Here is a 26,669-nt window from a genome sequence, read left to right on the forward strand (position 1 = left end):
TACAATTCTGTAATGATATACATAAGCAATTCTGTACATTAATATGTTAGACTTCCAACCAGCAGGTGGCAGTAGATCTACACCACGTGACACTGCAACTTTGGGGAGTCTGAGTGAGGGGTCATCGTGGATAGTCGTGTTAGCTCTTCTATTCTAGCTGTTAACAGTTTACAGTTCATTGGTAGTATTAGGATTGTTTTCCACCCACATTATTGTAATTTAATAAATCTTAACCAGACATTCTTTGGTGCACTGACTCAATCATTGCAATGCACTACAACGTAACAAATGCCTCCCAGAAGGTGGCCACTGGCACTTCCCCATTCTGATTCAGCGCCACATAATCCCCAATCATCGACCTCACCTTTTCACAAAACCCCTTATCCGCCAAAAGACACAAATCTAGCCTCCATCACAGCCTCTGCATCTACCCCGCGCTAAGCCTCACCTCCAGCCAATGCGGTGCATGATCAGATATCACAATCCCCGCTCACACCGTCCCCTGCCACCCCCAACAACACCGCAATGCCTGAAAAAGAGGATGGTGTGGCATCTGTGCCATGTTCTTGTGGACTTGGCACCACGTGAAGGCTAACGCTGCATACTCCCGGTGGCTGTCAAGGTCACCGCAGCACTGAACATTGACGTCTTGGGTTCATTCCAGGGCTCAAGTGGGCATATCCTAGCCAGCAACCCACAAGTGCATCCGTGAAATCACGGATGTCCTGTGTGCCTGGGCAGCAGGATTCTCTGCCATCACCGGGATGTCCCAGGGGGTAATAGATAGCATGCATGGCATCTTGCATCCACTGGGTGGTCAGGGAGCACCCTTCAGTAATTGGAAGGGGTTCCACTCTCTGAATGTTCAAGTTGTGTGCAACCACCACCTCAAGATCATGCACGTGTAGGGACAGCACGGTGGCGCAGCGGTTAACATTGCTGCCTCACGGCGCCGAGGACCCAGGTTCGATCCCGGCTCCGGGTCACTGTCCGTGTGGAGTGGGTCGCACACCCATAGCCCAAAAAGATGTTCAGGGTAGGTGAATTGGCCATACTAAATTGCCCCTTCATTGGAAAAAATGAATTGAGGACTATAGATTTATTTTTAAAGGTTCACGCACATTTGTGCATGTTTCCCGGGAGTGTGCACAGCAACTACATCCTGGGGTAGTCAGAGAACTGGAGCATCTTCAAGGGACACCCCAGAATGACCAGTTGGCTTTTGGGGGATTAGGGGTACCAGTTTAGGTCCAGGCTAATGACGCCAGTGTGGAGGCCTGTGACCATTGCGGAGAACCAATATAATGAGGCCCATGTGGCCATCCGGGCCGTCATTGAGCAGTGCATTGAACTGCTCAAGATGTGGTTCCGATACCTCGACCACTCTGGTGGTGCACTACAGTACAGCCCCCAGAGGGTTGCCTACTTCATGGTGGTCTGTTGTGCCCTCCACAACCAGGATGTCGGGCTGGAGGAGGGGATGGTAGCAGGTGGGACCAGTGCCAGTGGGCCGATGCCAACTCAGCCATGTGGCCCATTGGAGGTCATTGAGCTTCTTGCAGCACAAGTCAGAGCAAAAGCTTACGATGAACTGGCCAGACCCCACTGTACATACAATAGAAAACGTGTAGAGAAGGGCACCAGAGCTGAGCCAAGTGTGAGAGAGAACAGCTTGGAGAAGAGATTAGACATGCTTACGTTTCGCAGTTTACAATGAGGATGAATAGCATGAGAGGGGTTCTTGAGTTTTTGTCACACAGGTTTTGCACAACACAAACTGAGGCCTCATGGGATTTGGGGTAATATATTAGCATTGGAGTGAGGATTGGTTAATTGGCAGAAAGCAGAGTATGAATAAATGGGTAATTTTTTGGTTGCCAGCAGAAGGATCCATGCTGGGGCCTGAGGTATTTACAATCTTTACTGAGGACTTAGATGAGGGCAGCACGGTAGCACAGTGGTTAGCACTGTGGCTTTACAGCGCCAGGGTCCCAGGTTCGATTCCCTGCTGTGTTACTGTCTGTGCGGAGTCTGCACGTTCTCCTCGAGTCTGCGTGGGTTTCCTCCAGGTGCTCCCATTTCCTCCCACAGTTCAAAGACGTGCAGGTTAGGTGGATTGGCCATGCTAGATTGTCCTTAGTGTCCAAAAAGGTTTGGAGGGGTTATTGGGTTACGGGGCTCGGGTGGAAGTGAGGGCTTAAGTGGGTCGGTGCAGACTCGATGGGTCGACTGGCCTCCTTCTGCACTGTATGTTCTATGTTCTATGAAGGGAGCAAGTGTAACAAGTGTGTCAATGTTTGCTGATCATAGCAAGTTCAGCAGGAAAGTACGCTATGGAGAGCACACACACACACATAGGGAAATATTCTGGTTCAGTGATTCAGCAAGACAGAATAATGCGGGGAAGTGTAATGTTATGCAATTTTGAAAACAAAATAGAAACGCAGAATATTTTTGAAGTACTGGGAGATTAGGACATGTTGATATTCAGAGGAGCTGTGGCATCATTGTACAAAAATCACTGAAAGTTAACATGAAGGCACAGCAAGGAATTAAGAAAGCAAATGTTAGCCTTTATTTCAAAGCAATTAAAAGTTTGAGTGAATAAGTATTACTGTCAGTGTATAGGGGCTTTGCAAGACTACAACTGGAACACTGTACAGGTTTGATCTTCTTAACTAGCGAAAGATAAACTAATCTTGTTGGGAGTCAAAAAAAAGGTCATTAGGCTGATCCCTAGGATAACGGGGTTGCTTTGAGGAAAGACGAGGGTAAATTGAAACTATGGGCGTGATTCAGCAATCCTGTTGTGTCCAGTGCAGATCCGGGTGGAACAGATGATTCGTGCGTGAGCCTCAAATCGGGCTCTGCCAGGCCCTCGTTGGGTGAGATCCAGATCTGAACAGGACGCCAGATTCACCCGGCGGGGTGGCATTGGACAGGCCAAGGTGGGTCGGGGATAGGGCAGTGTGGCAGCCCGGCACTTCCCTTGCGCCTGGAAACTTGGCACTGCCAGCCTGGCACCCATACACTGCCCATCTGGCACCCTGGCTGTACCCGGCTGGCAATGCAAAGGTGCCCAGGTTGGCACTGCCAGGGTTCAGGCCTGGGAGAATGTGGAGGTGGGTCTTGCCACTTGGAGGGGGGAGGTGGGGGGAGGGGCGGTTCCAGGGGCGTTGACTGGGTTGAGGACCTGAAGGGCTGGGGGGCGAAAGAGAGAGATCTGGGCTGCTGGACAAAATGTCATCCCAATCTGCGAACTGCTGTTCCTGCTGGTGAGATTAGCTCGCCAACAGGAAATCCCTCTCATGTGGCCTTGGTGGGGAGAAACTCCCCGAGGCCAAAAAAAAATGGCCAAGCGGCAATGGATAGCGGGGTATTTCTCAACCCTGCAGCCACCAAGAAATACTCTGCTAAACCTGCCGTTCAGCGGATGGCAACCTATATTTCCAAGACGTTAGAAAAATATAAATTATGGGTCATATGAAGAGCCTCATAGAGTAGAGGCTGAAGGGTGATTCCACTGGCGGTGGAGTCTAAGACCAGAGGTCACAGTCTGAGAATAAATGGTCAATCATTTAGGACTTAGACAAGGAAAATTTCACCACTGACAGATTTAAAATGATCTGCCCGGAAGTGCTGTGGATGTTCTGTCATATATTCAAAATAGAGACCAATAGATTTTTGGATACTTTGCACATTAGAAGATATGTGGGTCGTGCGGTAAGGTGGAATTGTGGTGGATGGTCATCCATGATCGTACTGAATGGTTCACTGCTGCTCCTTTTAAAAATGTTTTTATAGCTGAGGACAGTAGAATTGGAGGAAGTTACAGTGATAGAGAGAGGTGAGGCCATGGAACAAGTAGAAAACAAGGATAGGACAGTGAACACAGAAATGAGATAATTATGCAGTTCACAAAACAAAATAAATGATCTTTCCGAAACTTTAGCTACAAGTGTAAAAACTTGTTGCCGTTCTGTTTTGAGGGCTAAAGAGCTGACGAATCCCTAATGTGTGCCACATTGGAAGCCTTGGGACTCCTCTAAACCTAGGCAAATTTCTAGCATCTGTCATGCCTCCACAGGCAGCTCTCCAATATAAGGCTGCATGTCCATCAGGTATGCTTGGGGTTCAGGACATTGGTCTCCGATTCTGGATCTCACTGTGCTCATTTTCTTCTCACAAGAACAAGTGCAACAAGGTTGGATATCCATCCAATTTAGTTCGATGCTAGCAATCTGTCATAAATTATTTCTTCAAGAACTGTAAGGCAATGTGGACTTGGCAGGCAATACGAGAGCGTGTTAATAATTATATTTAAAAAGAAGGGGATTCACGAATGATCATCAAATACAATCCATTCATAGATTTCAAGATAACCAAGTAAAACTCTTCTTGCTAGTTAAATACTAGCCTAGTCCCTTTCTTTGGAATTGTACAATTTATTCCTTTCCACCCCACTGCCGGGTCCAGGATTTCCTGCCCACAGCCCCACCGTCCTCCCTCGAACCTCTACCCCAAACCCCTGAAAATTCATCATAGTGTTAAGGGGCTGTTTAGCACAGGGCTAAATCGCTGGCTTTGAAAGCAGACCAAGGCAGGCCAGCAGCATGGTTCAATTCCCGCAACAGCCTCCCCGAACAGGCGCCGGAATGTGGCGACTAGGGGCTTTTCACAGTAACTTCACTGAAGCCTACTTTTGACAATAAGCGATTTTCATTTCATTTTCATTTTCATAACGGAATCCTGATTTTCAGATTAAGGGATTCAGGAGATGCTCGGTGCAAGTGACTTGCAAAGACATTTCTGTACCTAGTTTCCTCAGCCTGTTGCACTGGCTCAATTCAACTTCCAGGGAAACCCTTGGTTGCTTATTCACATAGCTCCACCCTCTCATGCAAAAGACCAAAGACATTGAGTTTCTCTGGGTTTTGCCAGTTCTAATGGGCATACATTTTCACTTAGGCATAGCAGGACGTAAAGTTGCATTTCTGTTGTTTTAGTGTCTTTCTTAAAAAAGCAATAAAAACATTTATAATGTACTCTCACTGAGACCTACATTGTATATTATGGATCTTTGGATGTTTTTAAAAGCATCAACCGGGGTTACATCAAGCACTGAAAAGGTCCCACAATTGTAGTTTCTTAAATATGCCATACTTATTGTGCATTAAGAAAATTTCAATGGATCCAAGCTTGAATTTTTATGCATGTCGAGAAACTAAAGGAAGGAATAAACGCGGCCTAAGTTCTGCGTTTTTTCTCGGGGTTACCGCTGGTTTCTAATTGCTCTTACTTGCCTGCATATATTAGTCAGATTATCAAGAAATGTTGGCATAATTGACCAATAACATGAACCGATATAGATTTTAGTGTACTTTTCCCGATTATGCCATTTGGCAAAATTCTGGTCAGCTTTCTTAGAGTTTGTAGCCTCCTAGTCAGAAGGCTGTGAAATGAAGCTGCTTTCCAGGATTTCACCCCAGTGTACTACCACACAGTGAGTGATGCGATGAGACGATAGGCTAAGGTCTCAGCTCTCTGCTCTGCTGATTCAAAAGATCCTGGGCTGGATTTTCCGTCGTCGGGATGCTGTGTTTTGCTGGCAGCCCGGGGATTTCCCGACGGCGTGGTGCTGCCCCTACAAAGGAAACCCCATTGACCAGTCGCCGAAATGGAGCACCCCGCCAGCCTGCTGAACCAGAAATCTGGCGCGGCGAGACGGAGAATCCAGCCCCCTGTGTTACAGGATGAAAAAGAGCAGCAAATTCTCCCAGTGTTCAGGCTCGCCTTCCTCCCTCACACAATCCTACAGAGGGAAAAATGGACTAACTAATCATTCACCATGCTGCTGGTACTGAGTGACACCGAAATTAACCTGCAAAACAATAATAATTCATTTTCTAAATACTTTGGGTCTTTTGGCAAAATCTGTTATAGAAACAAAGAAATTAGGAGCGGCCATCCGGCCCATTCAGCCTGCTCTGTCATTTAGTGCCATCATGGCTGATCCTCTATTTTTAAAAAAAATATTTTTATTCTCCTTTTTCACATTTTCTCCCACATTTACACCCATCAACAATAAACAATAATCAGCAAGATATGTCAATCCCCATAATAACAACGATCCCATCCGCCCACCAACCCCCAAACATCAGCCCGCATGTTTACACAAAAAGGAATCAGGGATTACCCATAGTCACCCTTAATCTACACAGCCCCCCTCCCCCTCACCCACCCCCCCCAACTAATGTTCGATGTTATCCAGTTCTTGAAAGTGCATAATAAATAGTGCCCATGATTTGTAGAACCCCTCCGAGCTTCCCCTCAGTTCGAACTTAACCTTCTCAAGGGTCAAGTATTCCAACAGGTCCCCCACCACGCCAGGGCACTGGGTGGAGAGGCTGCTCTCCATTCCAGCAGGATCCGCCTTTGGGCGATGAACGAGGCGAAGGCTATGATATCTGCCTCCGCTCCCGTTTCCAACCCTGGCTGGTCTGACACCCCGAATGTGGCCTCCTGGGGACCCGGGTCCAGTTTCACACGCACCACCTTGGAAATTACCCTAAACACCTCCTTCCAGTACCCCCCTAGCTTTGGACAGGACCAAAACTTATGAGAACGTGATTCGCAGGCCCCCCCCCCCCCGCAACGCTCACACACATCCTCTACTCGTTCAAGAAATCGGCTCATCCTCGCCCTCGTGGGGTGCGCTCTATATACCACCTTCAGCTGTATCAGCCCCAACCTCGCACATGAGGTGGAGGCATTCACTCTCCGGAGCACCTCACACCAGATCCCCTCCTCTATAACCTCTCCCAGCTCTTCCTCCCACTTTGCTTTGATCCCTACCAGTGGTGCCTTATCCTCTTCCAGAATAGCTCCGTTCACCGCTGACACTGCCCCCTTCTCCAGTCCTCTTGTCGTCAACACCTCCTGCAGCAATGTGGAGGCCGGTTCCTCTGGGAAGCTCTGTATCTCCTTCCTGGCAAAATCCCGAACCTGCATGTACCTAAACACTTCTCCCTGCTCTAGTCCATACTTCGCTTCCAGCTCCCTCAATCCTGCAAACTGACCCCGAAGAAACAAATCTTTTAGCGTCTTAATCCCCTTCTCTTCCCATTTCCGAAAACTTCCATCCCACCTCCCTGGCTCAAATCTGTGGTTCCCCCGAATCGGCATTTCCCTTGACCCTAAACCCAACCCGAAGTTGTTGGCGAAACTGCCTCCAGATTTTCAATGAAGCTATTATTATCGGAATCCCTGAATATTTTCCCGGAGCTATCGGGAGCGGCACTGTTGCAAGTGCCTTCAGCCCCGACCCCCTGCACAAAATCTCCTCCATTCTGACCCACTGGGAATCCACCCCTCTGACCCAGCTCTGCACTTTCTCCACGTTCGCCGCCCAGTAGTAGTACAACAGGTTCGGGAGACCCAAACCCCCTGCCTGCCTTCCCCTCTGTAGCAGCACCTTTCTCACTCTGGCCACCTTCCCTCCCCATATGAATGAGGTAATCCTTCCCTCAATCTCCCTGAAAAAAGACTTTGGCAGGAAAATCGGTAGGCATTGAAAAGTAAACAGGAATCGTGGCAACACATTCATTTTAACCACCTGTACCTGACCCGGCAGTGACAGAGGAAGGCCTTCCCACCTTGCCAGATCGGCTTTCACTCTCCCCACCAAACTAGTGATGTTGTACCTGCGAAGCCTCCGCCACTCTCGGGCAACCTGCACCCCCAGATACCGAAAATTAGTCCCTGCTCTACGGAATGGCAGCCCCCCCACCCCTGCCCCCACCCCCGGCCGAGACACCACAAAGTACTCACTCTTGTCCAGGTTCAACATGTACCCCGAGAAAGACCCAAATACCCGCAGTAGCTCCAATATGCCTCCTATCGATGCACTCGGCTCCGACACATACAGCAGCAAGTCATCGGCATATAAGGACACCCTATGCTCTATCCCCCCCCCCCCCCCCCCCCGCACTATTCCTTTCCATGCTCCCGAACATCTCAATGTGATGGCCAACGGCTCAATCGCAAGTGCAAACAGCAGGGGGTACATAGGAATCCCTGTCTCGTCCCACGGTGGAGAGAAAAGTATCTCGAACTGATATTATTTGTGCGGACACTCGCCTTCGGTTCCGTATATAATAGCTTTACCCAGTTCACAAACCTTGGTCCAATCCCAAACCGCTCTAGCACTGCCATCAGGTACCCCCATTCTACCCGATTAAACGCCTTCTCGGCATCCAATGCCACAACTACCTCTGTTTCCTTTCTTTCCGCCGGTGTCATAACAACGTTCAAAACCTTCCTAATGTTCGAAAACAACTGCCTCCCTTTCACGAACCCCGTCTGATGCTCCCCTATCACCTTCGGAGGCACTCCTCCAGCCTACCCGCCAGTACCTTCGCCAACACTTTTACGTCCACATTCAGAAGTGATATGGGCCGATACAAAAAACAAACAAAGAACAAAGAAATGTACAGCACAGGAACAGGCCCTTCGGCCCTCCAAGCCCGTGCCGACCATGCTGCCCGACTAAACTACAATGTTCTACACTTCCTGGGTCCGTATCCCTCTATTCCCATCCTATTCATGTATTTGTCAAGATGCCCCTTAAATGTCACTATCGTCCCTGCTTCCACCACCTCCTCCGGTAGCGAGTTCCAGGCACCCACTACCCTCTGTGTAAAAAACTTGCCTCGTACATCTACTCTAAACATTGCCCCTCTCACCTTAAACCTATGCCCCCTAGTAATTGACCCCTCTACCCTGGGGAAAAGCCTCTGACTATCCACTCTGTCTATGCCCCTCATAATTTTGTAGACCTCTATCAGGTCGGCCCTCAACCTCCGTCGTTCCAGTGAGAACAAACCGAGTTTATTCAACCGCTTCTCATAGCTAATGCCCTCCATACCAGGCAACATTCTGGTAAATCTCTTCTGCACCCTCTCTAAAGCCTCCACATCCTTCTGGTAGTGTGGCGACCAGAATTGAACACTCTACTCCAAGTGTGGCCTAACTAAGGTTCTATACAGCTGCAACATGACTTGCCAATTCTTATACTCAACGCCCCGGCCAATTAAGGCAAGCATGTCGGATGCCTTCTTGACTACCTTCTCCACCTGTGTTGCCCCTTTCAGTGACTCTCACACTCCGTCGGATCCTTATCTTTTTTTAGTAACAGGGAAATCGAAGCCTGCCCCAAGGTTTGCATCCTCCCAATCGCATCCTTTATCTCCTGCTCCACTATTGCTCCTTCTAATGTAGCCCTGTTCCCCCTCCCCTAGCCCCGGGTACTCCAACCCATCTAGAAATTCCTGCATCTCACGGTCTCCTCCGAGTGGCTCTGACTTGTACAACCTCTCATAAAACTCCTCAAAAACCTTGTTAATCAGCACTGGGGCCACCACCAACTTCCCTGCCCTATCATTCACCTGAAGAATTTCCCTTGCTGCTGCCTCCCTCCGGAGCTGAACTGCTAACATACTTATCTCCATGTTCATAAACTGCACCCCTTGCTCGTCTCAGTTGGCGCACCGCCTTCCTGGTAGACAGTCGGTCGAAGCTCGGCTGTAGTTCCTTCCTCTTTTCCAGCTTCGCCGGGTCCCCATCCTCTGCATACCTCCTATCTACCTCCAACATCTCTTCTCTTACCCTCTGCCGCTCCAACCTCTCCTCTTTATCCACCCTGGCCTTAAACAAAATTACCTCATCTCTCACCACCGCCTTTAGAGCCTCCCAGACGACTGCCTTCGACACCTCACCCGTACAATTGAAACCTACATATTCCTTAATTACCTTTTCAATTTTCTCACAGAACACTTGGTTCCCCAAAAGCCCCACATCCAGTTTCCACCCCGGTCTCTGTGCTGCCCCCTTCTCCAGCACCATATCCACCCAATGTGGAGCGTGTTCTGACACTGCAATTGCAGAGTATTCCGACCACTTGATTCGAGCCACCAAAGCCTGCCCCACCACAAAAAAGTCGATCCGCGAGTATACCTTATGGACCACTGAGAAAAACGAATACTCCCGTTCCCTTGGGTACAGGAACCTCCAAGGGCCCACCACTCCCATTTCCACCATTAGCCCAGCCAGCGCCTTCGCCGCCCCTGATGGGACCAGCGAACGCGGCCGTGATCTGTCCAACCTTGGCTCCTGCACCAAGTTCCAGTCCCCCCCCCCACAATCAGCTCATGCGTGTCCAAGTCGGGAATAGCCCCAAACACCTTCCTCGCGAATCCCACATTGTCCCAATTGGGACCATATACACTTAACAGCGCCACTAATCTCCCCTCCAGTGCCCCTGTCACAATCACATATTTACCCCCCTGATCTGCCACCACCTTCTCCATCTGGAAGCGTACCCTTTTGCTGACCAGCACCACTACCCCTCGAGCCCTTCTATCAAATCCGGAGTGAAACACTTGGCTAACCCAACCCTTTTTAAGTCTCACCTGGTCCTTCACCCTCAAGTGAGTCTCCTGCAGCATTGCTACATCGGCTTTCAAACTTTTAAGATGTGCAAGCACCCTTGACCTCTTGACCGGACCTCCTAACCCTCTCACGTTCCACGTGATTATCCTTACTGGGAGTCTCTCACCCCCCCCCCCCCCCCCCCACCTTTCTTATCAACTATCACCATGCCACCGGGCCCTGCCCCATAAGCCTGACCCGCCCCTGTCCATTGTTAACATCGAACCTCTTACCCCCCTCCCAAGAACCCCCCCTACAAAAACATCCCCCAACATCCATCCTGCCACTCCCTCTTGCTCGCCTCGTAGGCCCATTGAAGCCTGCTATCCAGGCTCCAACGTCCGCAGTCCTCCTCTCACCTCACCCCCGTTCACTAACTGACTTTAGTTAGCTAGTGCGGGTGGCTCCCCCCGCCAAGTCCTCTCGCCCCCTTCCACCCAGTCCCAGAGAAAGAAACACCAAAACAAACCCAACAATCCAACCCCTACAATTCACTAACATAACATTTAACCTTCGCAACACAGAACGCCATTAACTTGAACTCTGTAACAATGCAAAGAGAAGTAAATTTCAATACAAATCAGTAAAAAGAAAGTTGTAACATTTGTACATTTTCCAGCCGCTCAAACACCGTCCACAGTCTCTCTTCCAGTTCCGCTCTTCACGTCTGTCCCAAGCCTTCTGCCCTCACGAACGCCTCAGCCGCCTCCGCTGTCTCAAAATAAAAGTCTTTGGCGTTGTATGTTACTCTCAACTTCACCGGGTACACCACACCAAATCGCACACCCTTCTTGTACAAAGCCGCCTTCACTCGCCCAAACGCCGCTCGTCTTTTTGCCAACTCCACCGTCAAGTCCTGGTAGATCCGAACCGCAGTACCATCCCACAGCACTTCACGCTCCTACTTCGCCCAGCTTAATACTTTCTCCTTCATGCAAAACTTATGGACACAGATGCTCTTGGCGGCTCGTTCACTTTGGGCTTCGGACTTAATGACCGATGAGCTTGGTCTAGCTCGTACAGGGTGGGGCTCTCACCCTCCCCCATCAGCTCCGCCAACTTCTTAGCGAAGTATTGCGTTGGCCTTGGGCCCTCTGTCCCTTCGGACAAGCCCACAATTCTCAAATTGTGCCGCCTTGAGCGGTTTTCCAAATCTTCCAGCTTTGCTCGGAGTCCTCTCTTAACCTCCACCACCCTCCGCAGCTCGTCCCCCATCGAGGTGACCTGGTCGCTGTGTCATGTCACGGCCTCCTCCACCTCCTTCATCTTCTCGCCCTGCTCTCTCACCTCGGCCGATGCCTTTGCCACCTCCACCCTCATCAGGCCGATTGCCTCCGCCACCCATGACCTCAACACGACCGCCATCTCTTTCCTGAAGGCCTCCATGTGCCTGACCAAATGCCATTCCAGCTCCACCGCCGTCACCTCAGTCATCTTCTCCACCGTAAGGAGTGCGGCCCTGCCTTGCAGTTCGGCTTCCGCCATCCTGTCAACACTTTTGCTCGTCTTCTCCTTCGGCGGCGAACCCGCGTTTCCTCCTTTCTTTGAAGCTGCTCTTCGCATCCTTTAGCGGCTTATTGCCCATTATCTTCTTTCTTTTCTCCTCTCTCCCCCTTCACCCTCCTGCCCTTCATCAATCTGACATTCTTCCTTTTTGAAAAAAAAAGGGGAGAGAGGAAAAAAAAACTTTTCACCAAACTTCCTTAAATCTGCTTTCTTTCTCCTCTGCGTTCACCTGGGACCAGGCTTCAACCTTCTTTCTTCTTCCTAGGTGGGAGCCATCCGACATGGAGCACCCTCCCTACATGGTGCCCTGGCCTCGGGCCTGCCGCCTCGGCCTCCTCGTAGCTCCGCCCCAGCTACTCTGACCTGCCGCGCCGGGCCCGGCGCCTCAGCCCCCCGCCGCCCGTTACCTATGCGGGGTTCTTCGGCGGTTTTTAAACTGGCCCCGCTGGCTGCTCGTGGCGGCCCCAAAGGCCGACGATAGTCGGGGGGTGCGTGAGGACTTGGGGATGTCCCCGAAATCGCCGCGAATTGCGGCCACCGGCGGGAGCTCTTGTTGCTCTGATCCTCTATTTTAACGCTATACTCCCATTCTCTTCCCATACCCTATATAAGCATCAGCTTTTACTCCTAACCCAATTAAAAAGAACCTCATAACAGAATCTCAAATCCAACTAATTAGCTTCAATCCCACACTGGCGTTGCCGAACTTGCTTCATTATTATTGGGCGGCGAATGTGGACAAGGTGCAGGGGTGGTATTATCATCATAGAATTTACAGTGCTGAAGGAGAAGGGGTAGAGTGGGTTAGGATGGAGGAGGAATCTTGTAAGAAGTCATGTTTGAGGGCTATGGTGATGGCAGCTTTGCCAATGGCTCCAAGTAAGTATTCAGGGAGCCCGGTGGTGCAGTCCACGGTGAAGATATGGAATCAGTTGAGGAGGCATTTTAGGGTGGAAGGGATATCAGTGTTAACACCGCTGTGTGAGAATCATGGGTTTGAGCCGGGGAGATGGATAGTGTATACAGCAGGTAGAGGGAAGTGGGGCTGGTCAAGGTGAGGGATTTGTATTTGGAGGAAGGTTTCACCAGATTGGAGGAGCTAAGGAAGAGGGTAGAGCTGCCGAGGGGGAGTGAGTTCAGGTATCTGCAGGTTAGGGACTATGCGCGAAAGGTCGGGAAGGGGTTCCCTAGGTTGCCGTTAGGGACTATGCGCAAAAGGTCTGGAAGGGGTTCCCTAGGTTGCCGGGCAGCATGGTATCACAGTGGTTAGCACAGTTGCTTCACAGCTCCAGGGTCCCAGGTTCAATTCCCAGCTTGGATCACTGTCTGTGCGAAGTATATACGTTCTCCCCTTGTCGATGTGGGTTTCCTCTGGGAACTCCGGTTTCCTCCCACAGTCCAAAGATGTGCAGGGTAGATGGATTGGCCATGATAAAATTGCTCTTAAGTGTCTAAAAAAGGTTAGGTGCGGTTACTGGGATGGGGTGGAGGTGTGGGGTTGAGTGAGGTGCTCTTCCCAAGGGCTGGTGCAGACTCGATGGGCCGAGTGGCCTCCTTTTGCACTGTAAATTCTATGATTCTATCTATGATACACCCTGCTGGAGTGACTGCTGCTTCCAGATGTGGAAGGGGAGGGAAGAATTGGGGTTATATACAAGTGGCTGGGGGAGTAGGGAGGCGAGCGAGTGGTGAAGATCAAAGAGAAATGGGAAGCGGAATTGGGAGGGGAGATCAATTGTGGAGTATGGAGTGAGGCACTGTGTAGGGCAAACGGGACCTCCTCTTGTGCAAGGATGTGCCTGATACAATTTAATGTGGTGCACAGGGTGCATATGACTAGGGTAAGAATCAGTGGGTTCTTTCAGGCAGCAGATGACTGTGAGAGGTGTGGGCGGGGCCAGAGAATCACATGCACATGTTTTGGGGTTGCAAAAAAGTGAGAGGATTCTGCACGGGAGTGTTCGCGGTCTTAGCCAGGATAGTGGAGGAGGAAGTGGACCCGGACCCTCTGGTGGCGATATTTGGGGTTTCAGAGAAGCCGGAGTTCATGGAGAGGAGGAAGGCCGATGTAAATTCCTTTGCCTCTCTTTTTTTAATTATTTTTTTTTTAATTACTTTTTCTGAGTTACCAAGCCAGGGCTCAGAGTGTGGGTCAGGAGCGAACCCCTAATCCAGCTCCTCGCCTGCTCCAAAAAACTAATTCAAATTGAATCCAATTCATGGTCCCCACAAGAGAGACATACCAGATCTGAACCAAAGGCTCAATCTACATTACACTTGAAAAATTCCTGAAAAAAGGAAAAAATCTGTACAGACTGTATAGTGGATTGCTGGGAAGTATGCTTCCCGGGTGTTTATTTGCTGTAACCTATTTTGATACATGTTTGTAATAAAATACATTTGTTAAAAAGTCAAATCAAATTCTTTCACCCAACTTCGTCATTACCTTGAGGAGAAGGAAAGCTGAAGGAATAGATTGGAGTAAAGGAAGCCCAAGAATGCTGGCGAACTTGGTCACCAGCCAGAGACGGAATCAGAGATAGGAAAAGAGAAGATAAAAAGAAAAAAACAGCATTACTCAAGATGAAAGAATAAAAATAGATTCTTCATACCTGCCCAGAAGGAAATGTTTTTTTTGTACTTCAATCCATTCGACTCTTATCATTATAGAATTTGAAATGAGACAGCATAAAGGAAAGAGGCAAATCAAGAAACAATTATCAATACATGGAAGCTTTTCCTTGTGGTTGAACAGGTTGAACCTATTTACCATACATATACAGTATACAATACCTTCAATTCTTAATAATAATATACATAATGCCCTTGGGACAAAACCTTACATGCAACTGACTGAAGAAAAGCCACAAGTTGGAAATAATTTCAGGCAAGTGACAGCAAACAGTGGTGGATTTGACAAACTTTTCAGAATGACAATGGTTTGATGGCGGGGGGTGGGGGGAGAGTAAAACACTATTTCATAGAGTAAGAACAGCAGGGTGAGAGGAGCATCAGGATTCAAAGCTCTCCTGATAGTGAGACATGTGGGTGAGATCTTCCAGCTGTTCATGCTGGCGGGATCTTCCAGCCCTGCCGATGGCGTATCCCTCCATTGGTTTCCCAGCGGTGTGGGGTGGATTCAATGGGAAATTCCACTGACTGCGGCAGGTTCACAGCATCTCACCACCGGCCAAGGGCGGGCCACCTCCCACCGCTGGGAAACATGGGCACGGTGGGGGAGGGGGGTGGGGGGGGGGGGGGAATCTCACCCATGATCTACAAGCTGTTGCAAAAATGATGGGCCACAGAAGATCTGATGAGCAATATCAGTAGGGCAGAGAAAAAGCTCACAGTTGGAACCTCTTTTTCGAATGGCAACCCTTTATTTTTAAATCACAATCAGTACACAGTGGTGTCTGTCACATTTTCCCAAAGGAATGATGCAATGGCATTTGAACCATCAATGCACTTTATTAAGTTTGTATCCAATTATCAAGCAAGGTAGCCATGGAAAGAGAAGAGGAATATAGTATGTTCCATGTCATCGGAGTCCACGTGCTTACATTTGTGATGGCTCTCTGGTTTAAATGGGACTAAGGCTATTCAAGTTGTCCACCAACAAACCTCTACAGCAAATAGGAAGTTGGACTATTTCCTCATTCCAAAAGAAACTAAGCAAATACTACACTATCACAAATACCGACTTCAGTTTTGAGCTGTATATATATATATATAAATATTAGTTAAATATTAACCCTTTCAAATTTGAGTAGAATGCACCGTCAGTTCTGTACTTCCTCCCTCCCTGCTGCAGATGTTACTTCTTTGTTGTAGCCCATCACTGTAGTCAATATTTGCACACCACGACAACACACAAAAATCACATGTAACACTGCTTTTGAAATTCATTTAGAAATCAAAGCATGCTTAGTGTGCTTTACTCAGTTTCACAGGCCTCTAGAGCTCTACTCTAAGCTAATCACCAAGACAATAGTCACAAGAGATGTCACTCACAGCATTACCCAAATCACTGAAAAGTCCAGGTTTAAAAGAAAATGCAAGCATCTCTACAACCACAGCTCATCTCAACCAATAACTTACCAGTTGTTTTCAGCATCTTTGCTTTTCCTGTATACTTGCAGAAGTGGGATAGTGGTTACAGACAGAAGTGTCACAGACAGAGAAAGATAGAAAAAAGTCAGAGAAAATAGTAAAGTTGTGCACATTCAAAATATTACAACATATCCACAATTTCACAAGTATTCCAACCTCAACAACTATATTCATTGCCATGCATTTCTCAGAAATCTTTTTACAAAAAAGACAGCAAAAAGTTCATCCCATTTATTTGAGAATAGCAAAACCACGAGTTTTTGACTGGGTTAATATAAATCGTTGTTTAAATTGCGCTGTTGAAATATCTTAGTTGTTACCAAATGTGATGAGGTTGGCAATCTTTGCCTCTTTGCTTATTTCCCCTTATTTATATCTGCCTGTAGCCGCGTTCTTCAATCCATGTCCAAATCTTGTCTTGACTTTTAATTTATCTATCCCTTTCACCACATATTGTCCCACTTCCATTATTTGCAAATTCAAAATGTTTGTTTCCCAAAATAACATGCTGACTGAATAACATGGAATGACACGCATGCCCTGTTGCTCTGGGCAGCCTTCTCATTCTCACAAAACGGATCCAGTAACCTCAATTTGCTTAATATCAGGGACACACGCACATTGCATTCCTCAACCCAAATCCGGAGCTCAGAAAAAGGTCTATGTGATTGGACTGATCAGAACCATCTTACGTTTTCTGTTTCCTTCCACATTGTGTTTTGTTTCCCCAACTTCACACAGCAGAAAAATCCAATAACATCTCTCATCATTCCCTGGAACATCACAAAGGGGGACAATGTGCACCAACTGGGAAATGCATCCTTTATAAACAGGTTTGTGATTTCATTACACACTGGACAGAGGTGAAATCTCATCCTCTCATGGTTAAGAAATTCATGTCCTGATGTTCTTACGGTATAATTTTAAGTTGAGGCAACTGTGTGATTGTTTATATTCATGTAAACTTTCAGTTTCCCAATCGTGCGTACAGCACTGAGTATCCATTGTGGAAAATGGAAATTTTTCAATTCTATGGTGATAAAAATCATTTGACATCAGCAGCAGATGGTCCATCTGCTTTACACCCAGCGGACAAGTTGACAATCTATCCCATTTTCTCAGGCTTGCTGAACCCAGTGGATAACCCTATTGTAATTACCCTGAATATATTCCTTCTCTACTCCATCTACTGCTGCAAAGTTCCTGCCAAATTTTATTACAAATAAATTATTGTAAGGTGCCGTAAGTTTATTTTGTTTACCTTGTTGTCAAAGACCTTTGATTCATTTCACAGTACTGGTCATAATAACACAGATGATCAAAGTATATTGCGTTAAATTGTCAAATGCTGCACTGTTCCTTTCAATTAAAAAGCAGGTGTCTATAAAATGATCAAGTTATATGTGTTTGTAATATTTTAAGGATATTTTTGGAATTGTTTCCAAACACTGGTGCTGTTCCTTCCTTTAATCAATAATAGTTTGGAACTCAAAACACAATTTCATTGGATAGTCTACTCGGCCAACAAACTTATGCGAAAGTTCAAAAGCTCTGCAGCAACCCCAGGTTTTGAGACTCATCATTATGTTTTAGTATCTTTGGTCATTAGACTGCATGGATTGTGTATTTTCATCTTTATCCCCCGATATCGGTTTAAACCAAACTTACTGCAACCATTCAAAATTTCATGGACATTATATTGGATTCAGGAGTGGGCCATTTGGTCCTTCAAGCCTGCCGTGCCACTCAGTTAGGCAATGGCTAAACTTGACCTTAACTCTATTTTCTCCTCTTAGCTCCATAGCTTCAGTTAAATTCAGTATTCCCATGGAAAAGGTCAGAGATAAATCAGGAGTAAACATTTTGAACTAGGGGATGGCAAATTTTGTGGAAATGAGAAAGGATTTGGCTACGGTGAACTGGCTAGCACTGCTAGCGGATAAAAGCAAATTACTGCGGATGGTGAAATCTGAAACAAAAACAGAAAATACTGGACAATCTCAGCAGGTCTGACAGCCTCTGTGGAGAGAAAAGGGACCTAATGTTTTGAGTCTGGATGAATCTTTGTCAACTAAAAGGAGAGATCCTAAAGGTACAAAATAGACATGTACCCTTCAAATATAAGAGTGGTACTGCCAAATCTAGACCTCCCTGGCTGTCTAGAGGAATACAGGGGAAGATCAAACAGAAAATGCAGCATAGATAGGCATAAAAAACTAAGCATTGCAGATAGCCTAGACAAATATAGGAAGTGCAGGGACGAAGTAAAAAAGGAAATAAGGAAATCAAAGAAAGGGCATGAAGAAAGATTAGCAAGTAAAGTTAAAGAAAACCCAAAGATGTTTTACTCATGTATTAATGGTAAAAGGTTAGTTAAGGAAAACATGGGACCTATCAGAGATGAAGAGGGGAACGTGTGTGTAGATGTAGAGGCTGTGGAAGGGTTTTAAATTATTTTTTTGTCTCCGTGTTTATAAAGGAACTGGGTGATGCAGATATAGTAGTCCAGGAGAAACACTGTGAGATACTGGATGGGATAATCAGAAAGAGAGAGGAAGTACTCAAAGGATCAAAATCCTTGAAAGTTGCTAGGTCGCCAGGGCCAGATGGATTGTTTCTGAGGCTACTGAAGGAGGTCAGGGAGGAGATAGCAGATGATTTTCCAATCGTCAATAGACACAGGGGAGGTACCGGAGGACTGGAGAAATGCAAATGTGGTTCCATTGCTTAAAAAAGGATTGAAGGAAATGCCAAACAATTATAGGCCAGCTAGTCTTAAGTCAGTGGTGGACAAATTAATAGAATCAATCCTGAGAGATAGGATTAACTGTCACTTTGAAAGGGATAGTAAGCATGGATTTGTTAAAGGAAGGTCTTGCCTCACAAATTTGATCGAATTCTTTGAGGAAGTGACAAGAAGGGTTGATGAAGGTAGTGCGGTGGATGTGGTGTACATGGATTTTAGAAAGGCGCTTGACAAAGTCCCACATGGCAGATTGGCCAAGAAAGTGAAAGCCCATGGGATACAGGCAAATGTGGCAAACTGGATAAAAAGTTAGCTTCGTAACAGGAAACAAAGGGCAATGGTCAGTGGCTGCCCTTGCAATTGGAAAGTTGTCTTAAGTGGTGTTCCACAGGGCTCAGTCTTGGGACCTTACTGTTTGTGTTATGTATTAACGATTTGGATGTGAACATGGGGAGTATGATTGGGAAATTTCCGATGACACAAAGATTGGCCTAGTGGTGGACAGTGTCGAGGATAGCTATAACCTCCAAAATTATATAGATGTGTTGGTGGAGGGGAAGAGATGATAAAGTGGCAGATGGAATTTAACACAGAGAAGTGCGAGGTCATGCATTTAGGGAGGTTGAACAGTTGTAGGAAGTACACAATAAATGTGCATATACTAAGAGGGTTAAGATGAAGTGAGAGATCTTGGCGTACAGGTACACAGGTTCCTAAAGACAGCAGTTCAAGTAGACAAGGTTGTTAAGAAAGCATATGGAGTGCTCTCCTTCATTGGCAGATGTATAGAATATAAAAGTAAGGATATAATGTTAGGATTGGATAAAGCACAGGTGAGGGTACAACTGGAATATTGTGTGCAGCTCTGGTTGCCACATCATGGGAAGGACATTACTGTTCTGGAGAGAGTGTAGAGGAGGTCTCAAGAATGTTGTCATGGCTAGAAAAGTGTAGCTACGAGGAAAGATTTGATAGATTGGGGTTATTTTCCTTGGAACAAAGAAGGCTGAGGGGTGACCTAATTGAGGTGTACAAAATTACGAGGGGAAAAGATAGGGTGATCATTTAAAGTTGATTCCCCTGGTGGAGAACTCTAGAACTAGGGGATATAGATTCAAGATAAGTGGCAGAAGGTGTAGAAGGAACATGACAAAAAATATTTTTACGCAGCGGATAGTGGGAGTCTGAACTTTGCTGCTCCAGTTGGTGGTGGAGGCAGAGACACTAAACTCTTTAAAAGGTACCTGAATTTGGACCTTAACTGCTCTAAGCTAGAGGGCTATGGACCGGGTGCAGGAAGGTGGGATTAGAAAGGACACCTGGGTGTCCCAGGGCTGGCATGGACACAATGGGCTGCATGGCCTCCTTCTGTGCTGTAACTTTTCTATGATTCTATATCCCTAGATATCTTTATTTAATCTCTCAATCTCAGTCTTGAAAGCACTAATTGTCATGGTGCCACAGCCTTTCAGGTTAAGCGAGTTCCAAATTTCCATTCCCCTTCTCTGCAGGCTTGAGAACAGGTAGCAGACTGCCCTATTTCACTATTTCAAGAGTTGTCCAATCTCATTCGTTTCGCCCTCCTACCTGATGAATCAGACCCATCGACATTTGAGTTTTCAGATTTTCTCTCATCCTTGTCAGCAGCATGGTCGTAAGTGATGTTGGGCACGTTCAGGGACTTCTCAGAGTTCAATCCATTGTCTTTATCAATCTTGAACTTCTTTCTTTTACCCTGAAAGTGCAAGCAGCCAACAATTCCTTTACACTCTATCACCAGGCTGACAGGATGGGTGTCATCAGGTTGGCAAGGTGTTTGCACGACACGCAGTGAGTAAACACTCGACCACAAAGTTCACACAACCTTGTACACATGGAAATACGAGACCTTTGTGAGGTAAAAATGGTACAAATTTGCCCAAGTCAGAGCTGACTCCCTACTGATGCACTGGAAAATGAAGAAAAGAGGAAAGGGAAGTGGGAATACAAAAAAGCAAAAAATATATGAAAAGGGTTGAGGTAACTTCAAGAAAATAAAGACAAAGCGAAGATAGTAATTACCGCTAATTTCTTTGGCTTGGGACTTGGAGATGGAGCATAACTTTTGACAGGCTGTCGAACATACATTTTCCAGGTTGCAGATTCATAGTTCTCTGCTGCATGGCATCTCCATGATGTCTGAAAGCAATAAAACCAACAAAGCTGCTTAAACTTTTGGAAGGGCTTAAATGTTTCATGTGAATAGCAAAAGCACTCGTGTACATTTATTTGTGACTAGGACTGATTTTCGTGCACTTAGCTACCTTGAATCAATTTGTTGAAAGTAGCAAATTGATTTATTCTGAAACTATGCGGCTAAAGTTTTGTCAGTGGAAAAATGTTTACAAATTTGGGTATTAACTCTCTGATGATTCAAGTTTATACCTTCCTCTATCATGGTAAATAGACCCAAGAAAGTCATCGAAAAACATCCTCATTCAAAAAAAAAAATCAAACACGAAACTCGGCTTCCTTGTAATTTTCCAAAGCAAAGCAAAATATTAAGTAATGGCTGTGGAAGGACAGTCAACCCATCTTAATCCCTCCACTCAGAATGACTCAATTGTAACATCCAACTGATCATGAAATGACTTCATAGCTTTTGCCTCAATTAGTGTTCAAGAGTCCATTCCATGTATTGATCCATTCTTTGAGAGAAGAAGAATTTCCTGATATCTTTCCTAAATGTACGTATTGTGAGGTATCATGTTGAAATACATAATAACAAAAGTTGAAAGAGGCCAAGGAAGAGTTGGTTAACCTCATTCATAACATATCCATTCAATGTAGAGCTGTAATCGGTAAATTGAATATAATATAGTCGACAGTGCAGAAGAGCCACCAATTGGAATGTGTGAATCCTTGTTGTACTCTAATAATTTACTTTAATTACTTAGATTTACCTTGCCTTGTCCTTTACTTAACTCTTCTGTATATCTCTTTAAGATTTCCTCTCAAATGCTATCTTTCAAGATTTAAAGCCCAAGTTTCTCCTTTCTCATAACTCAAAACGAAGAAATCAGTCTTTTGTTTTTTTGTAAACAGTGCCTCCGACATGTCTTTGTTGCCCTTTGTGCATCAGTGCTCAGAATTGGATACACTACTCGGTTGTGGTCTGACCAGAACACTGAATAATTTGACCATGACTTCCTCAGTTTGAGTATATAGTTCAACTTTCTAATAGGTTTGTTAATGTCATGGCTCAGCATTGAATGGATATGTTCAGCATCTAGTATAGTTTCCCTCGTGGTCTAGTGGTAAGGATTTGACGCTCTCACCGACACGGCCTGGGTTTGATTCCCGGTCAGGGAATGAAAATTTAGGGTGGCATGGTAGCACAGTGGTTAGCACAGTTTCTTCACAGTGGCAGGGTCCCAGGTTCGATTCCCGGCTTGGGTCACTGTCTTTGCGGAGTCTGCACGTTCTCCCCGTGCCTTCGTGGGTTTTCTCTGGGTGCTCCGGTTTCCTCCCACAAGTCCCGAAAGGCGTACTGTTAGGTAATTTGAATATTCTGAATTCTCCCTTCATGTACCCGAACAGGCGCCGGAAGGTTGCGACTAGGGGCTTTTCACGGTAATTTCAGTGCAGTGTTACTGTAAGCCTACTTGTGATAATAAAGATTATTATTATTATTACAATGTCTCCAAGGCTTCTTTCAACTTTACCTTTGACTTTACCTCAGATTCCGCGAGTCTGTACATTGCTATTTCTCCTTCAATGGGAACCACTTTATTCTAGTCCAAAATTAACTTAACCTCTACTTTACTCAGCCTGCATACAGATTGCGCTCAGCATTCCATGTGGTTTCGTAGTGTTATATGCAAGTTTGACTAATTTGAATTGGGTTTCTAAAGCCCAATGTTAAGATTTTGACTCCAGTTGGGAAATCTCCCGACTCCCCGGACCTGCCATGGTAAAACTGCCCTCGATCATGAGATTTTCAGAGGGTGGCAATATGGAGAGGCGGGGGTTGCCACCGTTTTCTGGGACAATGCTTCTTTAAGCTGTCAGTCAAACTGTTCTTTACTAAATTATTATTGTATAGATAATCTTCAAAGTTTCCACTTAATGATCCATTATGTTCATATTGAAGACTAAGGGATCTATATCTGCCCATTTCTATTTCATCGCTACAGGCACAACATTAACCTCCCCCGTCTCCAGTAATGCCCCACAATGGTGATCAGTGCCTCATAAATTTTCTCCCTAGTCTATCTATCTATCTATCTATCTATCTCTCAATCTATCTATCTATCTCTCAATCTATCTATCTATCTCTCAATCTATCTCTCAACCTATCTATCTATCTAGGGCAGCACGGTAGCATTGTGGACAGCACAATTGCTTCACAGCTCCAGGGTCCCAGGTTCGATTCCCGGCTTGGGTCACTGTCTGTGCGGAGTCTGCACATTCTCCCCGTGTGTGCGTGGGTTTCCTCCGGGAGCTCCGGTTTCCTCCCACAGTCCAAAGATGTGCGGGTTAGGTGGATTGGCCATGCTAAATTGCCCATAGTGTCCAAAATTGCACTTAGTGTTGGGTGGGGTTACTGGGTTATGGGGATAGGGTGGAGGTGTGGACCTTGGGTGGGGTGCTCTTTCCAAGAGCTGGTGCAGACTCGATGGGCCGAATGGCCTCCTTCTGCACTGTAAATTCTATGAAATCTATGAAATCTATCTATCTACCTATCTATCAATCTAACGATCTATCATTCTCTCTATCTATCTATCTATCCATATATCTCTGTATCTATCTATCTATCTATTCCCTGGGGAATACCATTGGATCTCTCCCAAACTCTCAAACAGCTACGGCAGAAGACCAAAAAAAAAATGTTTTACGCAGGATGCCTGCTGGGTTTTATTTGGAGGGGGGGGGGGGGGTCTTCCAGCACAGTACTATATATTTTAACCTTCTCATTCCTTCTTTGATTAACCTCTTACTGTGAAAGAAAGAAATAATTTATTGCTCTTATATTTCAAATCTGCAGTTATGAGTTTCTTCTTGGTCATTCCTTTCCCCTCTACTCACCCTTTTAACAAATTACATGTTCTTGTATTAATCCCATTGAAAGCAACCCCTTTATCTTCCTTTTCTACTCGAGTTGTAGATGAGGTGTACATACATGGATCTATGCTGGCCACATTCCACAGGACCTTACAGTTCATCGTGTGTTTATATATGAGCATGTCTTGAGGAAATTTATGAACAGTTCTACAAGCACTGAGCCAATACTTTTAATAACACAAATATTTCTTCTCTTCCTCTTCGCTTAGGCCACTTTACTTCACTGCACACCAATCCTTCCCTTTATTTGCGTGCAGCATCAGGAAGTGGTGACAGTCTATCATGGGAGTGTTTAAAAAAAGACATCTGAGATGCATTAAGGAGTTACATCTGGCAAGCTTCATACAACTTGAAATTTATGATCGTGCAAAATGACTCGGGTTTTATGTACTGTTGCTGATTACAATATACTCGCAAATTGTTTGTGTGCTACATGATGACAATAGAGTAGCTCTTTAAAAACCAAATTAAAAATTGATTTGACCTTTCTTCAATATCATGTGGCCCACAAATTTCAAATTAGGCAGGGTTGGGGTGACCGACTTTAAGAAAAAAGTTACAATTTCTAAAACGTTTCTGCAAAGTTCTACTGATGGAAAAGAAACCCCCAAGAGTAAACATTCAAACAATGACATTAATTTTAGAAGCCAAATTCAAAGTTTGACCATGAAACACCACTTGTGATTGGCTCCCTGAATGTTCCAACGTTGGATTCTGTTCAACCTGCAGACGACCGGGATGTACCTGAATGAGGGAAGCTGCTGCTGGAATCTGACGGTTAAAATGCTTCTGTCGTTGCTTCTGTTGAACTTTGAGAGCAAACCCTGAACCCAGAATGCCCTGGAACGACAAAGAGAATTCAGATCAAATCATTTGTGCTGGGGTCCCCATTCGAATAACATGGGATGTATGGCACAGGAATAGGTCAATCAGCTTGACTGGTCTATGCTGTTGCTTGTGTTCCAGGTGAGCCTCCTCCCATCGCCCTTCATCTGACCCGATCTGCATAACCTTCTATTCCTTTCTCTCTGGAGTGCTTAACTAGCTTTCCCTTAAATACATCTATGCTACTTGTCACAACTATTCCATGTCGTAGTAAGTTCCACATTCCGACCAGTCTGGATAAAGGATTCTCTGTTCTAGTCTCGTAATTAAGTTGGTAAATGTGATTGCAAGCATGAAGCTGAGCTATACGGGTCTGGAAAGACACAGGATCAAGTGCTGATTTGCCTGATCTCAACTGGATGGTAGAGGTTCTGGAATTGCCTTCAGTTGCCAAGGGGTAAGGAAATGATTGGTTGTATCCGTTCTTCAAGGGAAACAGTGGGAAAATTGGAGGATGAAAATAGATATTTTTCAAAATATATGATAGATGGCATGTGTAATGAGCTGCAGGCACACTTGAAGGTGAACAATGAGAGGCACAGATAAAACCATAGAATCCCTTCGGTGTAGACGGAAGCCATTCAGCCCATCAAGTTTGCACTGACCTTCTGAAAGAGCGGCCCAACCCAGGCCCACTCCCACGCCCTACCCCCATAACACCACCTAACCTTTGGATACTAAGGAGCAATCCATCTAACCTGCACATCTTTGGACTGTGGGAGGAAACCGGAGCACCCAAAGAAAACCCACGCAGACATGTGGAGAACATGCAAACTCCACACAAGCAGAGACACAAGGCTAGAATTGAACCCGGGTCCCTGATGCTGCGAGGCATCACTGTGCCACCGTGTCGCTCATGATCAATGGAATGTCATTAAATTCCTAAATTTTTTGGGGCCTGAGAAACAAGCTACCCAGCTAGTACAGTGAATATTGATTTGCTGAATTCTTCACCGAAATTTGGACCCATTTCTGGCAGTGGCAGAGATGGCTGGGTGAAATACTGCATAACACTGATCAGTGATTGTGTGATCTACTCAACTGATATGATCACCCAGTGGAGTCAGAAAGGAACTTCTCAGATATTTTTCTCTAATTCACCTGGAATTTCACCTGGTTGCTCACATTGCCCAGGAAATTAAATGGCTTTCCAGTGGGTAAATGCATTGTGATGCACGAGACAGCACGTGCAGCAGCCTGAATGTATCATTTCCTGCCCATTCTAGTTTGCATGAATATAGAAACCGACAGGGAACAATTAGATACTTTGAAATATCTCAAAGGTCACCTATTGATCTTCACAGCTCAAAGGAGAATCTTTCCAATCTCTCCTCACAACTGAAATCCCTCATCCTTGGTAACATCCTGGTAAACTTCCTCTGTGTTGTTTTCAAGTCATTTACATTTTCTCTGAAGTTTGGTGCCCAGAATTGTCCACACTACTCCAGCTGAGATCTAACCAGGTCCTTGCATGATTTCTTTGCTTTTATATTCTGTTCCTCATTTATAAACCCAGGTAACCCATATGATTTTTAAACAACTTACTAACTCACCCTGCCACCTAAATAGATTTGTGCATATCGACACCTAGGGTTTTTTGTTTATCTTCATTTTTCAAAATCATGTTATTTGCAGCACACTGGCCAGAATTCTCTGTCTGTTCACATTGGTAGGAATCTCCAGACCCGCTGCAGTAAATGGAGTTATGGCTGAGCGCCAAATTCTCTGTTCTCACTGGCAGTGGTGGCAGGGTGAACTCGGATCGGAGAATCCTGATCATTGTCTTTTTATATTGGTTCCTTCAAAAGGCGCCACTTTACACTTCATC

At 45.8% G+C, this 26,669-nt stretch overlaps 1 protein-coding gene across 1 annotated transcript in view; it reads right to left on the bottom strand.

Annotated features, from left to right (window-relative positions):
* LOC140431005 (potassium voltage-gated channel subfamily KQT member 1-like) overlaps window positions 1-26,669 on the bottom strand; it is a 1,144,532-nt gene that overhangs the window by 714,299 nt on the left and 403,564 nt on the right. The window contains exons 9-13 of the mRNA XM_072518896.1: window positions 24,701-24,796; window positions 20,915-21,031; window positions 20,441-20,588; window positions 16,096-16,122; window positions 14,607-14,651 (exon numbers count right to left, since the gene is read on the bottom strand). Of these exons, the coding sequence (XP_072374997.1) occupies window positions 14,607-14,651; window positions 16,096-16,122; window positions 20,441-20,588; window positions 20,915-21,031; window positions 24,701-24,796 (433 nt within the window). The remainder of the gene's footprint in view (window positions 1-14,606; window positions 14,652-16,095; window positions 16,123-20,440; window positions 20,589-20,914; window positions 21,032-24,700; window positions 24,797-26,669) is intronic.

The sequence above is a fragment of the Scyliorhinus torazame genome, chromosome 10 (genome assembly GCF_047496885.1).
Source record: "Scyliorhinus torazame isolate Kashiwa2021f chromosome 10, sScyTor2.1, whole genome shotgun sequence".
Taxonomy (NCBI): Eukaryota; Metazoa; Chordata; class Chondrichthyes; order Carcharhiniformes; family Scyliorhinidae; genus Scyliorhinus; species Scyliorhinus torazame.